General features: G+C 34.0%; 2 protein-coding genes and 1 long non-coding RNA gene across 6 annotated transcripts in view; 1 reads left to right on the top strand and 2 right to left on the bottom strand.

The window, feature by feature from the left end:
* The first annotated feature begins 3703 nt into the window (after positions 1-3703).
* LOC126867766 (protein unc-93 homolog A) lies at positions 3704-16136 on the top strand. The gene is made up of 9 exons (XM_050622651.1): positions 3704-4223; positions 6187-6468; positions 9625-9999; positions 10506-10930; positions 11346-11551; positions 12197-12588; positions 12750-12882; positions 13154-13291; positions 13346-16136. Exons 3-9 carry the CDS (start codon positions 9808-9810, stop codon positions 13564-13566), a joined length of 1707 nt encoding a protein of 568 aa, XP_050478608.1. The 5' UTR covers positions 3704-4223; positions 6187-6468; positions 9625-9807; the 3' UTR covers positions 13567-16136.
* LOC126867768 (uncharacterized) lies at positions 6476-9618 on the bottom strand. Of its 4 annotated transcripts, none has more exons than XR_007690410.1 (3): positions 8499-9618; positions 6797-8413; positions 6476-6714 (listed from the first exon to the last, which is right to left on the bottom strand). It is a non-coding gene; the product is annotated as an uncharacterized LOC126867768 (long non-coding RNA). The 4 variants fall into 4 exon arrangements; XR_007690409.1 differs by having other exon boundaries at positions 6904-8413; XR_007690408.1 differs by having other exon boundaries at positions 6476-7089; positions 7150-8413.
* A 735-nt stretch (positions 16137-16871) lies between the features above and the next one.
* LOC126867765 (proline dehydrogenase 1, mitochondrial) overlaps positions 16872-24991 on the bottom strand; it is a 40388-nt gene continuing 32268 nt past the window's right edge. The window contains exons 5-12 of the mRNA XM_050622650.1: positions 22787-22851; positions 22165-22349; positions 21714-21888; positions 21196-21306; positions 20983-21114; positions 20243-20442; positions 19362-19450; positions 16872-19011 (exon numbers count right to left, since the gene is read on the bottom strand). Of these exons, the coding sequence (XP_050478607.1) occupies positions 18806-19011; positions 19362-19450; positions 20243-20442; positions 20983-21114; positions 21196-21306; positions 21714-21888; positions 22165-22349; positions 22787-22851 (1163 nt within the window). The 3' untranslated portion in view covers positions 16872-18805. The remainder of the gene's footprint in view (positions 19012-19361; positions 19451-20242; positions 20443-20982; positions 21115-21195; positions 21307-21713; positions 21889-22164; positions 22350-22786; positions 22852-24991) is intronic.

The following is a 24991-nucleotide window of genomic DNA, read 5'->3' as shown; positions in this document are numbered from 1 at the left end:
GAATTATCGGGTATATCATAGACTGTCACATCCTAAAGCTAATAAGAAAGCACTTTGCTCAAGCGGCAAAAATAAAAGAAAACAGCTTAATCTTCGGTTGCCTATTTCCTAACAACGCATATTACAAAAACGCTCTGACAACAGGCCACACATTCCCCCCAGAAGCTTTCCTATACCTAGACGAAAAAAACTACCTCCAGGACCAAAACGATATTCCAATAATTTATCACTTAAAAAGAAAAATAGGGATCAAAACCATACTCTACGAAGAAAAACATAAATGGACAGACCGCAGACACCGGATGGAGATACAACATGTGGCCCTCCCCCGGGAAGACACCAAAGGCAAACACAGAAAAAACACAAAAAAATATTGGTGGATACAGAATCCATAATAAAATAAGAGAGAACGTTAAACCGACAGAACTCGATTCTGACACCGCATAACACAGGTGTAAACTGTAAATATTTGTAAATAAACCTATTTGACATCCCCCTCCCCCGCCCCCTCCCTCTCATCCCACCCCTGCCCAAAGTTACACAGCACCCAAAAAGCAGACTACCGAATCGTCCTGTTCTGCGACCAAATTTTCAGGATAGAAAAAATAAAAAAAAAAAAAAAAAAAAAAACAAAACAAAATCATATAAAAGCCCCGCTCCCCAGCGGCTTAAACCCAAAAATTGTATTAAACGCAAAAAATGTAAAGCGCCGACACATAATATAGTATGGCTACGACGTCGTACCGCCGCGTATCGGTACCTTTGTCTAACACATCATTACCAAAATTCACAGTTTATTGCGAATACCAAAATGTATTTAAAATTGTATCTTGGGTTAAATAAACGTTAAAAAACGTTAAAAAAAAAAAGGACTACCGGGTACAGCCTTACCGACGAGTCCACCGGTAGTCCCGGGACGAAACGCGAATTCTCTTTGCACCTGGCAGCAACTACGCTTCCTACGAATTATTTTCTGCCTCAAAGTAACGAGCAGAAAAATTTGTTTCGCTTGATAACGTTTACTTCTCTGTCAACCAAATATTTTCAAGTATTCTCGATTAATCGCACGGCTTTGTACTCGTCAATTTCTTCGAAACGTTATTCCATGAAATCATAATTTATTTCTCGTTCTGTTTCGTATCTCCTGTCAACCGAGAGTATCCAGACTATCGAAGATCGATAGTTGCGAAATACACGTTCGGGTCAAATTGTTGGCAATATCGTGCCGTTTGAACAGGAACTAAGCGGCATTGAGCCAAAGCTAAAGAATTCGATTCATAGACGAACGAACATTAACGTTTCGACGATCAAGTCATCTTTCGTTAAACTACTCGTCTCATCTCGATGCTTACGTAACGTTATTCACGATTAATCATCGAAATGGAAAACGAAGAAGAGAAAGATGATCGATTAAAGAAGATCGTTTCGACGAAACTATCGATCGCGTTGTTACAAAAATTGGAATATTTTCGAATTATGGATCGCAGAGTTAACTGGAAACGCGTTATCGTGGCTTTTGTTAGCAAAGCCAGTTTTCAACGGAGGAAGACAGCGCATTATGTAAATCCACTTCCTCGTAATTAATTGTCGTAATTGTCTTATCGATAAAATATTGGAACGATAACTCGTCTCTGTGAATTACGATTAATAGCAGAACGATACGTTACAGCGTATGTGTCATATTCTGAGATTATTAACATAGCATAGGAAATTCTTTCCACATATTCGAATATTACGACTGTAACGTTACAGTAGAATTACACTATAGAGAATTAATCTACAATTATGGGAAAAAGTGCCACGATATATAGTATACTGTAATGTACCATAAAAAAAAGAAAGCATAAAATAGTGTAAAAAAAAAAGCGTGAGAAAGGGGTAACTTACAAAGAAGTATTATTTATAAATAAACTTATTGGGAATGAACTGAGAGTATGGGTATATGAATTTTATGAAACGTGTACGAAGCATCTTGTCAACATCTTTTATGACTGCACAGTATCGGTGGAATAAAAGTTGACAGTAATTTTTCAACATTCTGCTAACTATTTTGTTATTTATTTTTATATTATTTATTTTTTAATCGATCGTCTACAGTTGTACTGTCCACTATGATAATTTATTTATTATTTATGTAGTAAAATGGGAATTGTAGGTGAAGTTTCGTTATTTTTGGGAAACCCCCATTCCTATTATAGATTTTTATGATTTTAACGTTGGATTACAATTTTCTAAATGATGTTCTTACGATAGAAGACTGATTAATAAGTATCAGAGCGTTATTTGATTCGAGCGTTATTAAAAATTTATAGAACAGGCAGATCGTAGGCTGCACAACGATCGATCTTCGTTTATTCTAGATATTAAAAGAACATGGAACGATATCGTTTTAATTGTGTTGAAAATTTGTATAAAATTCTCGGATAACTCCTGCCAACGACAGTAAAAATTCACCGTAATCAATCGAAAGATTAATTTTGTATCGAGGGGATATAAAAATAGAGAAGATATAAAATATAAAAACCACAATTACACGCTCGAAAACGTTTCAACAACTTGGCTGTTTTTATTAAAAAAAAAAGAAAAAATTTGTCCACGTATCAGCGATCGTAAAAATATTAAACGATTCTACGTATAATACCAAACGGCTACTCGGATAACATTTTCTCTCGAGGAATCGTTGACTGGACAAAACGCAAAATGCGTCTGATTTCGTTCAAACTGGTTCTAATTTTAACGCGTTATTTCTTTCTTGTAGAAGCGTCCGAATGGAAAGAAGCCGAAACAAAGGTAAATGTATCCTTTAAAGATCGATCGTGGTATTACCTTTTACGACAGAAATTTCATTTTTGCAATAATTTGTAACGTCAGATCTGGAAGATGATCTACCCGACGACTCATCCTCGTTGAAAAAATATTCTCAAGAAATTTCTGTCGATACGTCGATCTACGATAACGTGGATACCGCGATTCTACCACCAATATACCAACATACTGATGACGACGAATACCGATACAACGTATAATACCAAATGGCTACTCGGATAACATTTTCTCTCGAGGAATAGTAGACTGGACGAAACGCAAAATGCGTCTGATTTCGTTCAAACTGATTCTAATTTTAACGCGTTATTTCTTTCTCGTAGAAGCGTCCGAATGGAAAGAGGCCGAAACAAAGGTAAATGTATCCTTTAAAGATCGATCGTGGTATTACCTTTTACGACAGAAATTTCATTTTTGCAATAATTTGTAACGTCAGATCTGGAAGATGATCTACCCGACGACTCATCCTCGTTGAAAAAATATTCTCAAGAAACTTCTGTCGATACCGCGATTCTACCACCAATATACCAACATACCGATGACGACGAATACCGATACAACGTATACATTGGTATCGCTTAGGCTACACCAGTATCTCCACGCAAATTTACATCTTTGCCGATGTAAATAAATAAAACGGATTGACGCCTGTCGTATCGAGCGTTGTACGCCTCTGTCCGCTGAAACGTAATCGAATGTTTGCAAAATAACGGTCGGCGCGGCTCGTGCCTCGAGATTCGCCTGAAAAGTTCGCAGGAGAATCGTGAAACGGAAGGATGCAATACGCACTCTCCCTGTTATCGACCATATCAAGAGTATAGCGAGAATCAAGGGAGAACGAACGATGGCGAGCAACACCGAGTCCAGCCGAGGGGTGAGTCGCGCTCCGTGTTTTACTTTCCCTGGACGAATAATACTGCAACCCCTTCGCGCGACCTCGGCACACCGCAAACTAGTAGTATCTTTAATAATATCGGATATAAGAGTAAATTAACGTTCGTTAAAATTAAAAATAGGTAATCGAGTGTGGAGAAAAATTAGAGATACAACGATAGATGGGAATTACGATCTCATTGGAAGATTATTCGTCTTGAGAAGCACGCTATTGGAAACGTGATAGTAGAGTATCTCTTCTTTGGTGTTACATGGACAATGAGAATCGTTGTAACGTGGATATAGTAAAGTGACACGTTAAAGGAATCAGGTACACCAGAAATTATTTTCTTCGTTTGAATTATTTCGATTTAATTTCGATCGTTCGAATTAATATTCCAAGGAACGTGGATTAATCTGCGCCGCAGTGAAATACGTGTTCAGCAAAGTACTGGAAAGTTTATGTAATTGGAAAATTCCGGGAACAGTGAACGAGGATTTCTTATCGTTTCGGTTAAGCACGAATGGTAAAAGAGAATTGTTAATTGTTCGAGGATTCGTAAACCACCTTCCACGATATTCCGTATAACGGTGAATTAATTGATTGATTAATTAAATCAAGTAATTCGGAGGGCCGATTGAAAGTTAAACGTAAGAATCTTCCTCGTGAAATTCGAAGATTATTCGAAGGTATTTTTTCGAAGCGTAACCGACGATCTAATTTAGCGTTATTGAAAAAATTCGAATAAGCTGGATACGATAGGTTGATAGTTTTATACCGCGAACTACCTCTATTTAAATATAATCTGAATTAGTCAAAAATAATTTTAAATAATTTCCAACAGCATCGAACGCATAGTCAAAAATTTGATTAGTTCTCGTTCGAAGATCGTTTTGTCGAGAATTCGGAATACTCCGTTTGAAACGTGATTTCTTAGAGGATTTCTTAAACGAAAAATGAAAATTGTTATTGCGCGTACGAAGCAGCGATGATTTAAAGAAATGGAATACGCAAGAAGCTGGTTGGTTCGTAACGATGTTTAAAGTAATTTCAACCAATTCTTACCAAAATTAAACACGTTTTTATGAAACTAAAATTACATCGTAATTTCTCTTATTCGAACATTTAATTGGAGAATGGAATACATTTATAAAAATTGTTGTAAGACGAATGTAACAAAGTGACTTGGAGATACTTGGAGAATAACAAAAAAGACAAATTATCGTTATAAGGTGGATCTGATAAAGCGATTTGAACGACGATACTCGAATGTGCATCGTGTCGCTAAAAAGAAATATTATAAAATAGACGTCGTCGTTACAGCGTGGACGATTCGAGGGAAAATCGAAGATCGCGGAGAAGTTTAACGCTTGACAGTGTTAATTCAATTAATGTGCGAATAGTATCAGATTTTCCTAACGATTTGCCTGGTTTGCGTTCACTCGATGTTGCGGTTTCTCGCGTTAATGTGGTTATCGATCATCGCTGCGATACACAACGGAAGTGATATAAATACATGGTGAACGATGAGAAAAGAATATCCCATAAAATATATCGGAATTTTTCTCCTTTAAAAAATTATTCCTAGCAATCTGTATCGGATGGATGTTGCAAAATTGCTTACTCGCGTTCGTTAAAAGTAGAAAATAAGCATCGCTGTAACTTGACCAAGCAAGCTCCGTTCGAACGAATTTCGATTTTAACTTTCGACTTTAAAAAATATTCCAATCCAAATATTCCAATTAAAAATTTCTTCGAAACAGATGGATTTTAAATTAATCCAAAGATGAGATCGAAATTCTCGTCGTTCGAACGCTCCGTTTAGAAACGCGGGATATTGTCTATTCCGAATTGCTCGAATCAAACAGTAAAAATCATTGCTGCAACGTGGATGATTCAAAGAACCGAGTACGCCATAAATTGCTCCTTTAAACGATATTCGCGATCATCTCGACCAATTTGCACCAAAATGAAACGTCCGTTCGAGATATTTAAAATACGGTAGAATTTCATTTTCAGGATTCCATTGGAGAGATAAAGATCGTACTTGAAGCGTTTGAAATTATTCAAATTAATATACGAAAGAATATTCGACGTAATGTCTTCGAAATCAAATTTCGAAAAATTTGAAGATTGCGCGAAATTGAGAATATACTTAACAAAATTTGTCTTGTTCCAAGGGCCCATTGGAGGAGCGATCGAGGATTTCTGATCGTGTTGGTTAAAAGTGGAAGATAAAAATTCGAAATTGTTGTAACGATAAGATGATTTCAAGAATTCGAGTAGACCATAGGCCGTTCCTTTAAAAACTAATCGCTACAGTTTGAACCAGTTTTCGTGGAGATTGGATTTCTTACACAGCGTTGCTGAAAAAGATAACGAATTGCAACAATTAATATAACGTCGATCCGATAAAGTATACTAAAAGAATCGTGGCATCGAGCAAACGATATTAAATTCTAAAAATTAATCGTCTACTCGGTTTGAAGAGTGAAGTGAAAACCTGGGACAACTGGATATTCGATAAAACATTTTTATGGAGAAAATCAAGCGGACGATCAAAGTATATGTGTTGGAAGGAGACGAGTTGGTTTACGGACTGGTTTTCTGGTTTTATAGTGGAAAAATATTGATAGTTGGTGTTTCGTATTAGCAATTGTACGGTGGTTCGAGGATCGAGCATGAGTTTGACGGTGGTCCAACTGCTAATCGGTTTGTAGGTGAAGGACCATGGCGAACGCTGGTCGATGGAGCAACACGTCCGTGGAAAAGTAAGTGTTGCGTGATTTTTTCAATTTCTTTCCTTCCTTCTTTTTCTCCGTTTTCATTGTACGAAATTTTCACAGCCATACGAAGGTATTATCGAATGATACGAAATTTAACACAGGGCAGAGTTGCGAGGTATCGATGGCTGTAAGCTTTTCCCTCGTATCTTGGAGCGGAGTCGGCAGAAATCAAAATTCGAAGAACGAGTTTCTGGACGAATGGAACTCGATACAGAGAGCGAAGTTAATTTCCTGAAATTCAACGATAACAATTGATCATTTTCAAGGATAGAAATGTTGCGATTTGTAGGAAAAATTGTCGTTCAGGACCGACCAATTATTTCATTGGTAGATTTTTCGGTCTAAATGATTAATAAAGTTAAAAAAAAATCACTCGGATGTCAGAAGACGCATCTCTGTTCAAATTAAACTTTCACGTACATCAAGAGTAAAATAAATAATATCTTCTTGGTCTGTGCATTGGACGTGTGCTCGGCCTTCGCGTTTTTGTAACATCGGTAGAGTCAGCGGCTCGTCTCTGGCCCATTTTATTTTCGAGAAGCAGCTTCAAGGCCGCATCTCTGTCACCATTTTCCTTTTTCCTGCTTTGAAATTTCGGATGTCTTTCTGAAAAAGTAGAACAAACGTCTTCTCATTTAACTTCTGTTACAAACTGATCCAACTTACAGATGAAAAAACATATTTCGTTTGCGCTGATCCGATTGTTTGGTACTGAACGACAGTTGGATAGTCGGTACTGTACGACAAACGCGTCGTATATACAGTACAAAGAAAATGACAAAACTAGCAATTACACTTGATCGTTATATTCGTTTGTTTATTCGAATAAAAATGGCAATATGTATCTGGCGAAAATATCAAATTTTTATTTTTTTAAGCAAACGGTTGGTTCCACTATACGTGTAAATCAGGTCTAATCGATAGACTGCAGATTTTTATGCGATTTGATATTTCCATGAACGTAGCTAAAAAAGGTGAAATTTATATACAGCCTTTTTCTAATATTTTACTTTCCATTTAAACATTACCACGATCGCTGCTTTACTTTGGGTATTTTATATATTCTTACGTGTTATATGCATTCCGTACGTTTTTACAGTTTTATATTTTCCATAAATGAACAAACGTGCGAACTCTACTTATCGATACACGGTACAGTAGATAATTCACCGTTCCAATATTTCTGTAGCTTCCGAAGCGTCACTTCCTACGGCGAATATAACGATGTTGTTCCTTGCTGTGTCGCGACGATGAAAACATAACTTTTCAAACGTGCTTGATGCCAATCTACGAAGAACTTATCTGTTACTATCTGCAATGATTATTTTGCTAATAATAATTGTAATGTAACGTAAAAGTAACGTTTGCTAATAACAATATTTTGTAACTTCCCTGCCAGATGAATAATCATACATTGCACGCTCCTTGAAAAGCGTAGAAATATATCTCGTTCAGATCCTTCGTTGACATCGAGATCCAAAATAATTTACTGTTCGATTCGTCGCTTGTTAAACAAAATATATATGCCACTGTTGTACGTACTTAAACGCACAGAAAACAGATTTATCGAACCACGTAATTTACATTGTTTTGCATTTTTGATCTAACGATCCATCGATCGACGCGTCATCACGATTCGTCGAAATCCTTCCACAGACCGATATATCAAGGTCAACGCGGATACGCTCATTATACCAACAGTTCCTTCGTTGTAAGTTCTCGTTCAAGGTTCCGTTAGCAGCTACGGCATTTCTATCTCCGTTCGTTTCATCTTTGCCTCGTCTCTCTGTTCTCTTCCCATCCCTTACATAATTGACGAGTCTGCACTCCAAGAATTGCCAGATAAATCATGCAAAATCCCGCAGTGTATCGCCATAAAACGAGAAACGTGAAACGACTGATCGTTTTATAAACGAACATCTGCACCGACCTGTACGACATTAAGACGTATATTGATTCTCTTAACCAAAAATCTAATCGAATTATTTAAAACAAATATGTCTTTTAAAAAATACCTTTTAATATATAGTAAATCGTATTAATACTCGGATACTTCATGAAATTTCAGCTAACTAACTTGTCGTTTCTTATTTTAGGAGAGGTATGTGTATAATTTCACGACCTCTGTTTTATTTTATCTCTTTCCGTCTTGTTTCATCTCGCTCCATCTTGTTTCATCTTGTTTCATCTCGTTCCATCTTGTTTCATCTTGTTTCATCTTACTTCATCTCGATTCATGTCGCTTCATCTTGTTTCATCTTGCTTCAATTTCTCACGAATATACCGTGTATTTTGCACGAAACATCATGAAATTCGTATACTTTGCGCATAAAAGCATGTACTTTGTGGTATTTGCTAGAGTTGATCGTATTGTCAAGCCTATTGCGCGTTTGGGGCGACTACTTACGCTATCTGTACTATTTTCTTTTCTATCAGATATGTATTAACAAGTTGTTTTGTATTTTCTACGTACGTGTTCCAGTTGGTTTTACATTTCACCCGTACAACCGTGATAATCGTGTCCCATTACGCTACTGATACAATTTTAAAGGGTTTCGTATATGATATGTTTCGTAGATAATATGCTGATAATATTCAAATACCATTGTGACTGCATTTTGCCTGGTCGTAAAGCGCTTCATTCGTAAAACGACAGAATTAAAGTCTTCGAAGATATCATAACGTAACGAAAGACAATTTCATCGTGATTAATTTGTCATGCGAATTATTCTGAATTTATGAAATAATAATATCAAGTTTAACGTAAGAGCGAAACTTTATCGGCCTACGATTTACTATTTTTTGCAATTCCTCTTACCATATACAGTTTCGTACAACACGCATAATGCATTCGTAAGATAAATTGGCTGAACGTTCGAATACTTTCGTTCAAATCCCGACATACCCGACATACCAGTTGCTAGAAGGCAAGTTTCCACATACCCTTAATTTCCAATTCAGTGCCATTTTATCAAGGTCTGTAGGTTTCTACAGTTCTACAGTTGTAAATTTTCCTAGTCGTACAAACGTACGTACTACTGAATGATACGAAACTTGATATGTTCTTGCTGTGGCAGATAGAACGGTGTGCGAATACCTTTTGCAGCCACTGTTACTCAACGAGATTTTCTATCGTTTCAGGTGCAGGTAACCAGCGGGTGAACAAATGGAAGGCGGAAGAGCAAAAAAGGAATTCCAACGATGGTAACGGTCGCGTGTTTCCTTGGCAATGATTCTCTAGAGAATCGAAAACGTGTCGATGCGATTTTAAAGAGATAAATCGAACGGAGTAAAGTGAAAAAACAGACGAGATATCGCGCGATCATGGGCTCGCTGCCAAATCTTCACGAGTTGTCCAAGGACAAACTCGAAAGTCCTGCTTATAGACCGGCTCCGATCGGTGGTTTGGGACCCATACGACTGCCAGCTCAGCCTCCGCCTTTAGCACACACACATAGACGCGCTAGAAGCAGTGGACACCATCATGCCTTGTGGGACAACGATGCTATGCTAGAGGTAAATACGTAACAACGTATTAAAAACGTATCTGAAAATCGTACAGGATATACAAAATGTGGCGGATGAAAAGAGAGTGTTTGCGTTTCGTCCCGGGATTACCGATGAACTCATCGGTAAGGCTATGCCCGGTAGTCCCTGCCTTAGACGTAGAGGGAGTCTCGTTAGATGCGGTATTTGTATCATTCGCCCGTATATTCGACCGCTAGCGAGATAGACAGACTCGTCGTAGCCCTCTGGTGTTGACGGTTGGTACCCGCGGATCGCCCGGGAAGTGTTGCGCCGCGTTGATGCCTCGACCTGTCGGCGCCCTGTTGATACCGATCCGCCACAAAAATATAACGACGATATATCGTTTTCTTGATAGTTGATAATAATTGTCCTCTTGTCCTATCCTCGGTAAATATAATTTTCACGCCCTCCTGCTCTAAAACCAGTGTCCCTATTATGCTTGGTAACACGCATCGGTTGCACGGTTTATTTATTATTAAAATTCTGATCTACAGCATATGGCAGCATATTCTCCCATCTCCTGTCGGTCAACGAGGACATCGGCATTATCGTGGCGTCGACGAGACTCGATGAATTCATCGGCAGGAGCGTCGTCCGTTCGTCGATTGATCGCCGCCGTAAGGGCAGCTCCTTCCGGTCCTAGACCACCGAAGAAAGCCATTTTGAGGCACTGTGCTGCTCTTCTGTTAGGACACGCGAGCTGTTCAGCCGCTACGCTGCCGATATTCCCATTACAAGCCGGCCTCGGCACCTTTAATCCTCAACTAGGACCGATGTTGCTCGCTCTACTTTACGCAATCGCGACGATTACAAGTTGCTTCGCGCCAATCCTCGTACAGAGATTCGGGACGAACCTCGCCATAAGCTCTAGTCACGTGGCTACCACTATTTTCGTGGGATTGCATTTATATCCAAAGTGGTACATATAGTAGAATAAATCCTGCTAGATAGCATAGAAATGTAGTTTCGAAACACTGCGGATTTTTATGCATTTATTTATATTGGGAAATATATATCGATGGCGTAAGAGTACACAGAATACGCGTAATATGGAAAAATGATGTAAAATATCAAGATATATAATTAATATTTATCGTTTTTGGTGGATAAAACAGTTCTCTACGTAAATTCCATTTTTTAAAAATCATATTCATAAAGATATGAATTTGCATAAATATCCATGGTCCAGTCACGTCATAACATTGTAGGAAACGTTATTATTTTATATATTTTATTATAAGTAAGGTAGTGCAATAGAATAGAATAGAAGAGGTAGATCGAGGTAGATATATAAATAAACAAATAATATATATATTTTATTTGTTTGTTAATAGGTACATATTATTACCTAGTTACGCGATGCTCGGTGCTTGTATGAGTCCAAATTTCATAGCAAGAGTTTCACATGTAAATGCTTCAGCGACGAGTTTAGCTCTGGTGTGCGTCGATCCCGAGGATCCTGACGAAACAAGACGCGAGTGCCTTCTAAGAAGACTTAATCGAGGAATCAAATTAGCAGAAGACATAGGTCTCGCACTGGGTATGGATATTATCCAAATTAAATATATATTATACAAGACTTTTCTATACTAGTCGTGCAACTATATGGTGTATATTGAAACGCACCAACTTAAAGATACCATAGCATCGTGTATTTAGAATCTATGTAAGGTAATTAATTCGATACATCGTATCACTAACGGCGAATGTCCAAAATGAATAAATATTTTCTTTTCTTCTCATACGTATAAGACCAGCTAGATAATATCACGGAATATCTGTTTTATTGTACAATGACTGAAGGTATGTCTTCTTCGAATCGATTTTTAAGCAGATTTCAAGGTCGTCAGTACCTTTCTTTTAATGGAATTTTTTTATACACCAATCGATGAGCTTTTTTTAATCTCTATATAAAAGTGTTAAAGCACTTGTGTCCAAAAACATATTTACATAATTTAAAAGATATTTCAACGATAGTTTTATAAAACTCTGCATATGAAAAGCAAGGAAAAGCGGAATGCGATAGTTTCGTGTCTTCCAAATTATGTGCTCCTTGAAATAATTTAGCTTTCCCCTGAAAAGTGTCTTCGTACAACAATAAATAAAATAAGACAGATATCCGGTTATTCCATTTAGCTGAGCTGCTGTACTACGATTAAATCTAAGTAAAATTTTATATTTTTAGGTTGTTTAATCGCTGCCATACTTGTAAAATTAACAGACTTGGTACCTCTTAATACAATAAGCAGTGAGATAAATGACAAGTGTGGAGCAGAGTACTGTCCAGAAGAAATTTATCTATATAATAGCACAATTAATTTACCTACATTATCATCTGGTACATCACAAATATTGGTCAGCATATGGCTGGGTCTTGCTGTATTAGGATTAGGTATATCGTGCGCTTTTCTCGACTCTCGAATGAAGGAACCACAGAATGTAAATGAAAAGCACAGCATTCAAAATATTCTGCAATCTGTGAAAGCTGCGTTCCTAGATCCTAAATTACAGTTAGCTGCACCATTGACACTTTTCATCGGACTTGAACAGGGTTTCATCTATGCTGATTTTATAGAAGCGAGTATAATATATATATCTCAATTTTTTGTTTCAACTTCGTTTATAATATCGCTTGAAAATTGTCACGGAACACTGTTACTTTATTATCGTTATTTATATAAAATATATTTATATATTACATTACGATACATGGTGAATATTTAATTATTTCTTAACAGGCATACGTAGTCTGCGCCCTGGGAGGAGCTAGCACAGTAACGATCAGTTTTTTAGCGCTAGCTTCCTTGCAAGCTCTTGCTGATGTCACCCTATCAATGTTACTACGACATATTAAAAGATATTTCGTCGTAGGTGAGTAACATGTTATAATTAAATTGCAGATCTTTGTGCAAATTCATATTTCTGTGATTATGACTAGAACCAAAGATCGAATAATCGTAGAATAAGTGGAAAAAGAAGCAGAGGTTCGTTTCGTAATAAAAAGATTACTTTGAAAATTTTATGTATCTTTGCGTATCATGTACAATCTCCGGTCATTATTATGCATCTAAACTTCTGGCAAATGCGTAAAAATCCATCTTATTGTTATAGTAAACTGTATTCATGATATTTTGTTCAACAGTTGTAGGATTTGTATTCCATGCATGTTTACTGCTGGTCTTGATCACCTGGAGACCATCTGGCGATGACCCAGCACTTTTTCACGTTATATCTGCTGCCTGGGGAGTCTGCAACTCTATTTGGGAAACTCTAATATACAGTAAGTTTTTTATTACATAACGTAAGTATCGATATTATCTTATTCAATTTTTAGCTCTGGTAATGGGTTTATACCCAAACTCTTGGCAAGGACCTCTATCGACGTCCCTCTTCTGGAAATGGCTTGGTCTTGCACTTACTCTTGGTTTACACGGACTGGTCTGCACACGACTTAGAGTACTTGGTCTTTCCGTTGTGCTAATTCTCTCAGTGCTTCCTTACGCATGGTTAGAGATTAGACTGGCCAAAAGAGGGAAAAGTTTGGCACCATTGTGACTGGGAGATCCAACTACCAATGATCATGGATCAAATATCAAAACAGAGGCACGTTATAGAGATTGAGATAAGTTCGTTCCATTCGGCTTAAGAAGGACAAGAAGACACAACAGAAACAGAAATCCTTTCATAGAACAAGCTGCAACTATGACAAAATTGCGCACGCGACGAAGAGCAAACAGCGTTGTTTTTACTTGTAATACTAAACAAAGTGTAAACGCAAAAGATACTGAGCCTCAGCCTTCTTCTTCGACTGCAGATAATCATAGAGCGAGTATCACAAATGAGGAAAGTAGTGTTCTTCCTGTCTCTTAAGGCTAAACCTTTTGGAAGTTTGCAATATCTTTCATTTAAATGTTATAATCTGAGCTAAAGGAACGATTCTGAATTTTACAAATTTAACTATTTTCTTGCGTGTTTTTTTTTTTTTCTTTAAGCGTTTTACAATTTGAACTCTGTAATATAACCATAAAATTTAACTATAATTTGCAATAGAGATGAATGTATGATGAGTTTTTATACATGCAGATATTCTTTTATACAGAACGTTTAAAATATATTATATGTTCCTACAAAGGATTATTATAGTTTTATATGTAACACAAAAATTAAGGAAAACACAAGAAAAATTAATAAGAATATATTCATCAAAAAGGTAATCAAAAAACTTGAAAAAAGGGAAAATTTACACCTTACATTTTCCAATTTAAGTTAAAATCTGGGTACATTTCAATCATTTCACAAGATGTATTAATAACGAATAATAATGAATCTGTGTACCTAGTTAAATTGTATTTCAAATACAATGTATCAAATACTGGGTAAATTAAAGTCTTTCTTCAAGCTGAATGGAACGAAGAGCATATTATACATGAAATTTTTCATGCAGCAAAAGATATAAGTAAATAAATACTTTTGCGGACAATTTCTTAATCCGCCACGGTACGATCGATAAACCGGCATCGTACAAGACTGAGCGATAGCAGAATATAAATAATTAACGATCGAATATACTAATCATAGTAGTATCTTTCTGACAAATCATTATAACTGACGTTTAACCGTCGAAACGTACCTGATGTCTTTCAAAAAAAACCAAATTAATTTTAATCTTGCGAAAATAGAAAAAAAGGAGATTGTAAACCACGTCTGCCCTGTGTTACAGAATCGAAATGAAAATCTAGCTATAAGATACTTGAACGTAAGTACAGCTATAACATAGTTCGATTCTAATTCTACTACAATTAATACCAAAGTTTATCATTCACACGAGAAAATAAATTAACATAAGAATTCGTTGTACAAATGAAACGTTTTTTTTTTTATTAAAAAGGAATATCTTAATTTAGAAAAAAAGAAAAAAATAATGCTTCAACGAAAAAGCCAATACTACTCTATTTATCAAGCTAAAGCATAAAGTATCACTGATTATGAACTTCAAAGGGAATCGAATAATCCTAAGTCAATAATTAATTAATTAATAACATTAAAAAGATAAATGTTAATGAAACCTTTTTCCAACATACAAAATTTCTCCTATTTTTCTGTATTATAAAAATGTTATTTGTTACTTCGCTAATTATATTTGAAAGGATGAAATTGTAGCACACGTGATCCATTCTGTCCTGTACATAACGACCAAATAAGTGTAATACGTAAAATGCTCGATATTTATCGTATTTTTTACCACGTTATCTTTCAACGTATTCACCATATCATGAATGTACATTTAGTTACGCTTCTTATAGGTATCTTTTCTGTATAAAAGCTATAACTTGTATAATTCCATGAAATAATACAGAGTTGCATTTTATTGATAAATTTTAAACTAAGGACATTGTAATATTGATATATGAGAGGAACTTTAAATACAAATTAACACATGTTATCTTGAATAATTGTTACAAAAGTAAAACATCGACACATGTTTGATGGTAATTTAGCAGATAGGTATTTATATGAGAATATTTCATAATTTATAAAATTAAGAAGAGACACGAATAGCCGGACTATTTGTAAGTTTACCATGAAAGATTTTCAAGCGCAATGTCGCTTTTCTTGTTGCCATAATTTCCGATTGTATGACTGATAATTTGTATTAATTCATGCATAACGCATTCAAACCAAAACATAACCAAATTAATTCATATAATAGTATCATATTTGTATGTATACCGATATATTTTGCAATCTTGAAATAAATTATATAATTAATTAAGAATCCGTATAAGCAGAGATATTAGAACAAAAGAACACTTTGGAAAGTGTTGAAAAAATACAAAGGAAAGAGATTTGTTAATTGTTGCAAAGACTAGGACAAGAAACGCTACTTCCAAAACCAGTGAGAAATTCAATATAAAAATCTTTAGCAATAAATTTGCTCATTTTGATTCAAATAAGAATTCCTAAATATTTGAACCGAACTTATGTTACGGTGAATACTATAATAGAAGAAAACAAATGGAAGCGAAATGTATCCTGTCCTAGTATACAAGCATGGATTTAGAAATGGTACTGGAGAGGCATATATTAACTGTATTTCGTGAAATAATAAATATTATCTTATTTTATATCGATCGATGTTTTAATCAATCTTCTTCTTTGACAGGCTTATAATCCCAAAACAAAATTTCGATTTATATACACATACGTATATGTATGTAATAAAGTCTCTCTCCGAATGAAGGTAAATTGCATAAGAACATTATTAGAGAGAATATTATTTCTGCTTTTTAGATTACATTTATGTGAGCTACACATAAATAGATGCTAACAACATTGACTGTTAAAAACGACATAGTAAACACTATATTGTATTACTTTCATCATAAATATATTATTCACACACACAGGTAGGTATTTTTCATAATATTCAGCCAAGAGAAAGTATTTTTTATAAGTTCGTTCTGGCAGTAGAATGCATATCCTTGGTAATGAACGTTACTTCGTATAATTATGTATTGACTCGTGCAATATGTATCACACACGAGGATAATAACTATATCTTCACTTTCTTCGCTACTCATCCCTTTTATTAGTCTCGTGTCATTGCCCCGTATAAATTCTACTTCAATGGTGATGACAAATGCGACCCATCGTGACATTATAGCTTTATACTTATAGCATACAAGTTTCTTTAATAACATTAACTATCTAAATTATTGTCATCATCACGAGACATATAGAAATTAATTAATGTATCGACGTGATAGTCGAACACTAAAATATAACAAATAGAATTATACCTAAGTCACTCGCATCCAACATACCATTAGCCACATAAAAACATTTAGCTATAGCATGTATAACTTTAACAATGCCCCTTTATTCATCGATTCAATTTCTTCCTCTTAGGTGTGTAAATATAACATGGTTTCTTCGAGACTTTTTGCTTAATCTCAATTAAAAGAACTGCCACACCTTAAAGAAATAACTGTCCTACAAAACATAATACTTCTCTTAAATGTTTGGAAAATACAGACTACATATACACAGTTTCGAACGCAATTACGACACAAGCGTAATGAACACAAGAGATCATGAAAAATTGTACGTTCGTATATATCATAAAAATGAGAGATAGGATCTGTTGAAAACAGACGTAAAGTTTAGCAAAAAGGAGATGCTACAGGGCAAAAACATACTATTTTGATCTCTACAAAAAAATACTGATGAGGAAATATTGAAGTGTTATTCAACTGCGTGGAAAATTATCCACCACATGTCGAATTATTTTCATTGCTAGCGACGATTATGTTTCGTTCGAACGTTGAAATTTTATGGAACAAAAAAATTTACTACTCAATTTGTGCGAACGCTATTATACGTTCTTTTTTATAAATAAATTCGAACTGAGCGAAAGCACAGGATTCGTCATTTGACATGTAAAACAATGAATTGAAACTCGACAAAAATTTATTGTTTATAAATTATAAAGCTTTCTTGGTATTTAGTTTTCTTAAAAAGAAAGTTGATTAAGAATTGTGTATAAGCTATATCAATGTTCATGAATATTATTATCTCGTCTGCTGAGAAAAGTAATATTAGGCTGAACCATAACGAATTAAAAACTTATACAACGTCATTAATTATTTATATATTTTGCTTCAATTCCAAGTTCCGCAGTTCATCGCTATTTCGGCCCAATATCACTTAACTTTCTTTCAACATGCGTAGTAATTGCACAAATAAAATGGCTCTTACATCATTGTTCATTCGTACCAGAAACTTAACAAAATCTTGCCAAATATTTCCAAATATTTACTTATTAACAAATTACAGGAGCTATTTTTTTCTAAATAATGTACAAACACTTTGTGATCAAATAGAAAACATTTATGACTCGTAATTTGCCAATGCTAGCAACTTTGGTAATATCCTGGTTCCTGGTAACTACGCATAAAATATTACGGAACTATATAGTAGCGAATGTTTATCCCACGCGAGTATTTTAACTTAATTAAATACAGCACATGCTATATTATTTTCATTTGATGATTGTTCTATACTTTCATATGGAGAATCGTACATATATATGTATATATGTAACATCAAATGAATAATAATGTATGTCAACATATATTCAAACACATTCGCTATAAATAATCGTGCACACACGCACTACGAGATTCTTAAATAAAATATAAAATACAGGACTATAATATGTTTCAGGCAAAAAAGACATATCTTGTTTCGGTTTGCAATTTATCGATTGAGCTTTAAAAACTACTCTGTAGAAACTTATAAAAAAAGCAAATATTAAAGGTCTTTACAAATGAGATTGTTCGATACTAATATCTCAAGTATCTTTCTCAATTTGTGTTTTGCTTTTTTTATAAAAAAAATCATTATTAAAAATGTACATATTCAATATAACATATACACGATTATGTGATATTGAACATGATATTTATTAATAAAGCGTAAAATGTGCTCCCTATTTATAAAAGTAATAACGCGTCGTTGAGAAGAGCCTTCTTCTTTCAATTAATATAAACATAACGAGCAATGAACATAGTTCTACCATATGGTGCGATATTGAGCAGTTTTGCACTTGATAGTACTCACACTAAGGCAATTTTGTATAATGAATAACACTGCATATTTCTTCCAGTCACTCTCACGCGCGTGCGTTTGTTCTGCATACCACAAAAGTCTTTTTTTTTCTTTTGAATAATTTACAATCACTACTTAAATTTGATATTTAAAATCTGTCTGTGCAAATAAAACGACCAGCTGCTCAGACGGGAGTATAATTTCCCTTCGGTTTGTAAAATATCTTCCCAGTCACGAGACGCCTCATAATTTCGGACAACAGCAGGCGTTTCTCTTTCTTGATTTTCTTAAGTATGCCTCGGTTCTCTTGTGCACGCCGAGACAAATATGGTAATACTTCCTTCACTGGACCGTAAGGGATATATTTGTACGCTGAGTATCCAGACTGACCTAAAATTTAAGTTTTATTATTAAACATTTAAAATTTATAATATTAATAATATTTTATTCTGGAGAGTTAGAAAAGCTTTCTTAAATCTTTATCATTAAAGACTGCAGATTTTTATATAAATTCATACTTTTATGGATACAATTGGAAATATATAACGTAAGCAAACATTTGTTTCAATTTTTAAATATTATAAGTAGAGTCGATACCCATTATATAAAGATTATACTTTAGACATGTTACATATTTTTGCATATTATATGCATTCTGTACACTATTATGCCTTAAACATTTTCAATGAATGTATAAATATCGACAGTCCATTAAGTACAGAAGAAATAAAGATACGTACCGAGTGGGAATGTTATGTAGTCGCACATTCCGAACAATTGGCCGAAACAAATCACCTTATCCTCTGGTGAGATTCCTATCTCCTTCATTCTATTTTATAACATATTTAAAATACCTTAATAAATAATAGTAACCTAAATAATTACATAATAAATAGTATGTCCAATTTATGTCTTACATATACATTTCTAATTATTGCTAATAAACAAAATATATTGCAAGTGAAACTCTAATCTAATTTTGGCCTTTAATCTCATCTTAGGGAACTACATATATAGTTATTAAATATTGATAAAGGCAATAGATAGTATTTATATAATATAGACAGAAAAGCAATATATATAATCGAAAATGGATGAAAATTGCTATCCTGCGGTAATACTTGAGTTAAATGATTTCAATGTCGGAATATTAGAGTGATTGAAATATGTGTCTTTAAGCACAACTTAAAAGTTTATACAGATTTTATGAAGCGACAACTATCTATTAGCGAACTATTAGCGATCTATTAGCGATCTATTAGCGAAATACGAAACTTGAGCAATGTAGATATGTTCCTTGTTTCAGTTTAAGTTTAGCAGAGCATTTGGTCCCCGTTATGACGAAAGTTAAAGAACAATAGTAGAACAATAGAAGTAGAGTCTAGAAAGCAGAGAAATGTTCTTCAATCATAACTATGACAATATGTACAATAGAAATATCAACCCTTTGATCAAATTGGACCAGGTGTTCAAATACTTATGAATGATAATGTATGTAATTATTATTCAAGCTATTAAAAGACATTGGAAGTTGAATGAAAATAATTGTGTGTGTATATATTTAAATCAAACATATACTGTATATTTTAGAAATTCATAGAAAATATTCTGTAATACGTACTTTTCTATTGCGAAACGTACTGTATCCTCATTGTGAGATGCAACCATAATACCAATTTTCTTTGGATCCTCTCCTTTGTCTTTGTACTGTTTCATTCGCCTTAAGCACTCCATTAGAGTCCTATGATAAGACTCGGTTGTAGCTTCGAATGAAGGATTCGTTGGATCAGGGTAACCCATCGCTGCTGCTCTGGCCCTTTCCTACATTTATAATTTCAAGAAATTTATCCCAAGTTTTTAATCAGTACAATACAGTCACTTTAACCTACTCACAATCACTGATTTAAAATTACGTCTTTTCCTAAGTTACAATCGATTATGTTTCTGTCATATATATTCACACATAGATAAATACATTACCATTTGTAAGTTTTATTGGACCTGCAAAAATTACTGTTCAAGAAATTGAAAACACAAAATTTACTATTTACAGTACACGACAATTTAATTTCTACAAGCGTTTAAATACTTTCGTAAATCACTGTATAGCTTTCAACGTGTTTTTTTTTTCAAAAAATAAATTATAATTTTATAAAATAAAATTTATAAATCATAACACAAATTTTAAATATTAATTAATTAGAGAAATAATACTTTAAAACAAATCGTCCTGGTTTGTACCGTTGTCCCAGTAAATCTTGCGGCAATTGAATTTAATTTTTCTATCTTATACAGTAATTGTACGCAGAAAAAATTGTCAGCTGCAAAATTGTCGGTGTAAATCACTCAATGAAGGATTACCTGTTCAATGTAAGCGCCACGGACGAGTTTAGCACCGAAGTAGAAATTCTGACGTTCAGCTTGTTCCAGATCCGTCTTCACTTCATTAAAAGCTTCTTGCAAGTATGTCTGGTATGTGTTGAACACCACGGCCTAGGGAGTAGACCATTTGGGTTTAGACCACTGAAAATTTACTAAGTGATAATATCTCATTTACGGAAGCAAAACGTTTACCTTATGTGTATTGTACTTGCGCATCATCTCCAACGTTAACCGCGATATCGCAGGTTGGAAATACGTTTGTTCGGCGTCTATCATTATACGTACGTCTAATTTATCGGCCACCTGTAATGAAAGTTAGCAATTCTATCTTTGCTAACGAAAACTAAACTCTTCTAAATCTCCTCATTGTATTTTCTATAATAAATAATGGAAGTATCGGGAGCTTTCCATTTTATTGAACACAGGGTGTCTTATGCCAAAATTAGTATATAGCTTTGAACTACTTCCAAATAGATTTTACCAATTTTTTGGACCGTTATCTTGCAAATATCTTACAAGATATAAGATCATGATTAATTGACCACTTCACATTTTACCATACTTATGAGAACATACATGCAATAATGACTTAAAAATCATTGAATTTTGCCTCAAAGTACATTTTTCTATTATTAATTATTCCAAAAATATAGCCAATTATACGGGACACCCTGCATTCTTTAGTTGTTTTCATTTGTAATTATTCATACCGAGACAATGTTATTCAGACGTCTTATCATGTTTCTGAACATTTCTTCTTCCTTGGACGTGAGCTGCGACATAAGCCTCACCATCTTTCCCGTTTTAATGTCTGGAACTTGGAACGTTTCGCTCAGCTCGTAGTTCTCATCCAGAATGCCACTCCATGGGAACAAGTGGATAACACTGTAGGGAGAAATGAATTTCTTAATTTTATACTAATGGGAAAATATCAATGTATACATAAAACAAAAAAAATTGTAAAATGTGTGCAAAGTGTTATTACTAAATAAAGAAGGCAGGCAAAGATAGAATAGGCAATAGAAAGAAAATAAGGAGAAAAAATTATAACTTATTGGAAAAGTTAATAAAAAGTTAGAATTGGAAGTAAGAAGAAGAGGGAAAAATAGTAATCGATTAAAATGTTTTTGTAACCAATGATAGCTTGTCATGAATTATTACCCTTCTTTATCTGATTGAATTTTTTCCAGAAACTTTTGTACTGGCGCTTCGTCTTTGATGTGAGCCTCTTCGAACTTTTTCATGAAATCATCAGCCGTAGCATGATGAGTTAAAACAGCGCCTTCACCACCAACTACATCCGACATGTATTGTCGTGCACGCATAATTACTTCCGACAATTGGAGCTATAAATAACAAAACATATAACTATTTATATAACTGCAGATATGTGTTATGAATCTTTTTTACATATTTTATAGATTATTGAATTATTATTAGACTTATACTATGTATTGGTATAATAAATACTTTACTTACTTACTTACTAGTTTATGCTACACATATGTATAAGATAGACAAATTCGATTATTGTTCAAAGATTATACTTTATCTCAAATATTAATATATAGAAGCTACTATATCCTCTTTACTGTTTAAATATTAGTAGTATATTGGAATAAGAAAAATTAAAATAAAAGAGAAAAATATCGTAAAACTATCAGAAATACTTATAGAAATACAAATATTCGCTCAGTCGATAGCTTAATCAATTAATGTTTAAACGATCGTAAAAAGTTATTTCTTAAATTGTTTAATACTTCATTTAAGAATATTCACTTACCAAAAGTTGTGGACGGCCAAGAGCAGTTAATTTAATAGCGGTGAAGCCAACACCCATCGAAGCAGCTGTACAAAAATAAATAAATAACAATTAGAACAAATGTAAGTATTAAAGTTGATAGTAAGAAGATGAGTCTTTCAGGAAAGACAGACAAAGGATAAAATATGGAAGGAGAGATAGGACTTGTTCTTCTTACCAATTTCATTAGTCTCAATCACAGTGGAAACTTGGAATTCAAGGATTTTCAAACTCAGGGCTTTCATTTGACCCTGTAAAACGTTAAACGTTATTATTTTTAACTAAACTTTAACGTTTATACTAAAATGGCCAGAAGAAGCAGAATGATAATTTTTTAATATATGTGGAATATATAATGTTTGAAATATTTTTAACAAGTAAAATATTAAAAAGAATATCGTATTTTAATCTAAATCAGCGTTTTCCAATGTGAACATCACAAGGTTGAAATTTTAAGTATTTTGGAATGATTGAAAGATTATGTTGCATTCGTCATATTCATCACTGACGCAGTACAAAAACCATTATTGTTTCTTATGCTAGCAGAAGCAGGCATTTTTTTATGTAACGTTTCTACATGTTGTTAGTTTTCTGATTAACCAAAAATTGTGCTAATAACATTGTCCAAGGATCAGTCAGCGTTCCGATCGCTACTATACTTTTCTTATAACGTTTCTGGTACTAACTACGAATTCGCAAATGCACAGGTTTTTCTTCGGCGCGTCTATCTTTTGAGAAATTCCATTTTGATAAAAATTTATATTATCTAAATTTAAACAAACTATACTATAAAAGCGTAACTATAAAAGATATTTAATTCCTGTTTACATCTGTAGACTTTCCTACATACGCTGATATTTGTTTCGTCGTTGTTCCATATTATTTTTCCTTCGCAAAAACATCAGAAAATATTAGTTTTCACTATTAATAATTAAAGGGAAGAAAATTCGATCCTGAATGCATTAAATAATTTTATATATTGGAAAAATACAGGACAGTTATTTTCTAAATGATCAATTTGCAATTTAAAGAAAAAAAAAACAAAAACAGAAATGACGTAGATTTATGCAGTTTCTATTCTAGCATGCAAATAATCCAATTATCTCTATCCAAAGGGAGACTTCGTTATTCGAATAAATAGAAAATCTTTTGAGCGAAACGAAACACCGTTATGTCACGTTGTTTGGTTGCATGACTGAATAAAAGATTCTCTAGAGATCTTTATTTATAGGTGGAATTCGTTTTCAAGGTCTTATCTTCTTGCTGAATTTCTGAATTCCGTCGCTGAAAGTTCTCCAGGTTATAATATTAAATTTTAAAGAATTTCATTGATCTAAATTTCCAACGCGAAGCGAAAACTAATTTTTATGTTAGTTTAATCAGAATTTTCTAAACCACGTAATCCGCGGCAAAGCGAGGGATTAATTGAAAAATTTATCCAAAAATTTACAATTTATTTGAAGATATAAATTAAAAAGTTTACTTAACGACGTGTTAGTAACGAGACCTCTACGACGTGGAATCTCTTCGTTACAAAGCAGTCTCATTAGAAGCATCAATTTTATTTTATAGTTTACAGTCTCCGTGATAGAGATTGATAACAAAAATTAAATTAAAAATTCCTAAATCAGGTAATCTGGTTCCAAATTGTTACGGTTCCCAGTCGCCCAATAATGCTAGCTGTATGGCAAAAGTTATGCTTACATAGTAGCGTACGTACTACTACTGATACTACTAACATTATATGTACATAATAACGTTACACTATTACATAAACCAGTCTTTCTCGTGGTACAAAAAAACTATTAGAAAAGTAAGCAACAACGGTTCGCTCGAATTACGCGATAAAACCGACCGTCTTTCAATATTTAAGTACTTGCCATCGATCAGAGGCTTATTTTCAAATTTGGAAAGCTACGTCATACGTTCTTATTAGTCATATGATTTTTCTTTCCTGAATTACCAAACGTGGAACGTTCGATATTTTACGCCCAATTCTTTAAATCGAACAATGATTTACGAATTCCCGATAAGCTGGAGAATTTATAACGTGAGTTAATTCGAGCGATCGATCTTGGAAAATCGGAAACACGTGTGAGGAAAATTGAAAAAAAAAAAAAAAAGAAATGTCGCTTTGGACGAATAATCGTTTACACGGCTATTTTTAGTTCTAGATTTCTTTCGCGA

The sequence above is a fragment of the Bombus huntii genome, chromosome 7 (genome assembly GCF_024542735.1).
Source record: "Bombus huntii isolate Logan2020A chromosome 7, iyBomHunt1.1, whole genome shotgun sequence".
Classification (NCBI taxonomy): domain Eukaryota; kingdom Metazoa; phylum Arthropoda; class Insecta; order Hymenoptera; family Apidae; genus Bombus; species Bombus huntii.
The sequence above is the reverse complement of the archived record's forward strand: the minus strand, read 5'-3'. Positions and strand labels throughout refer to the sequence as shown.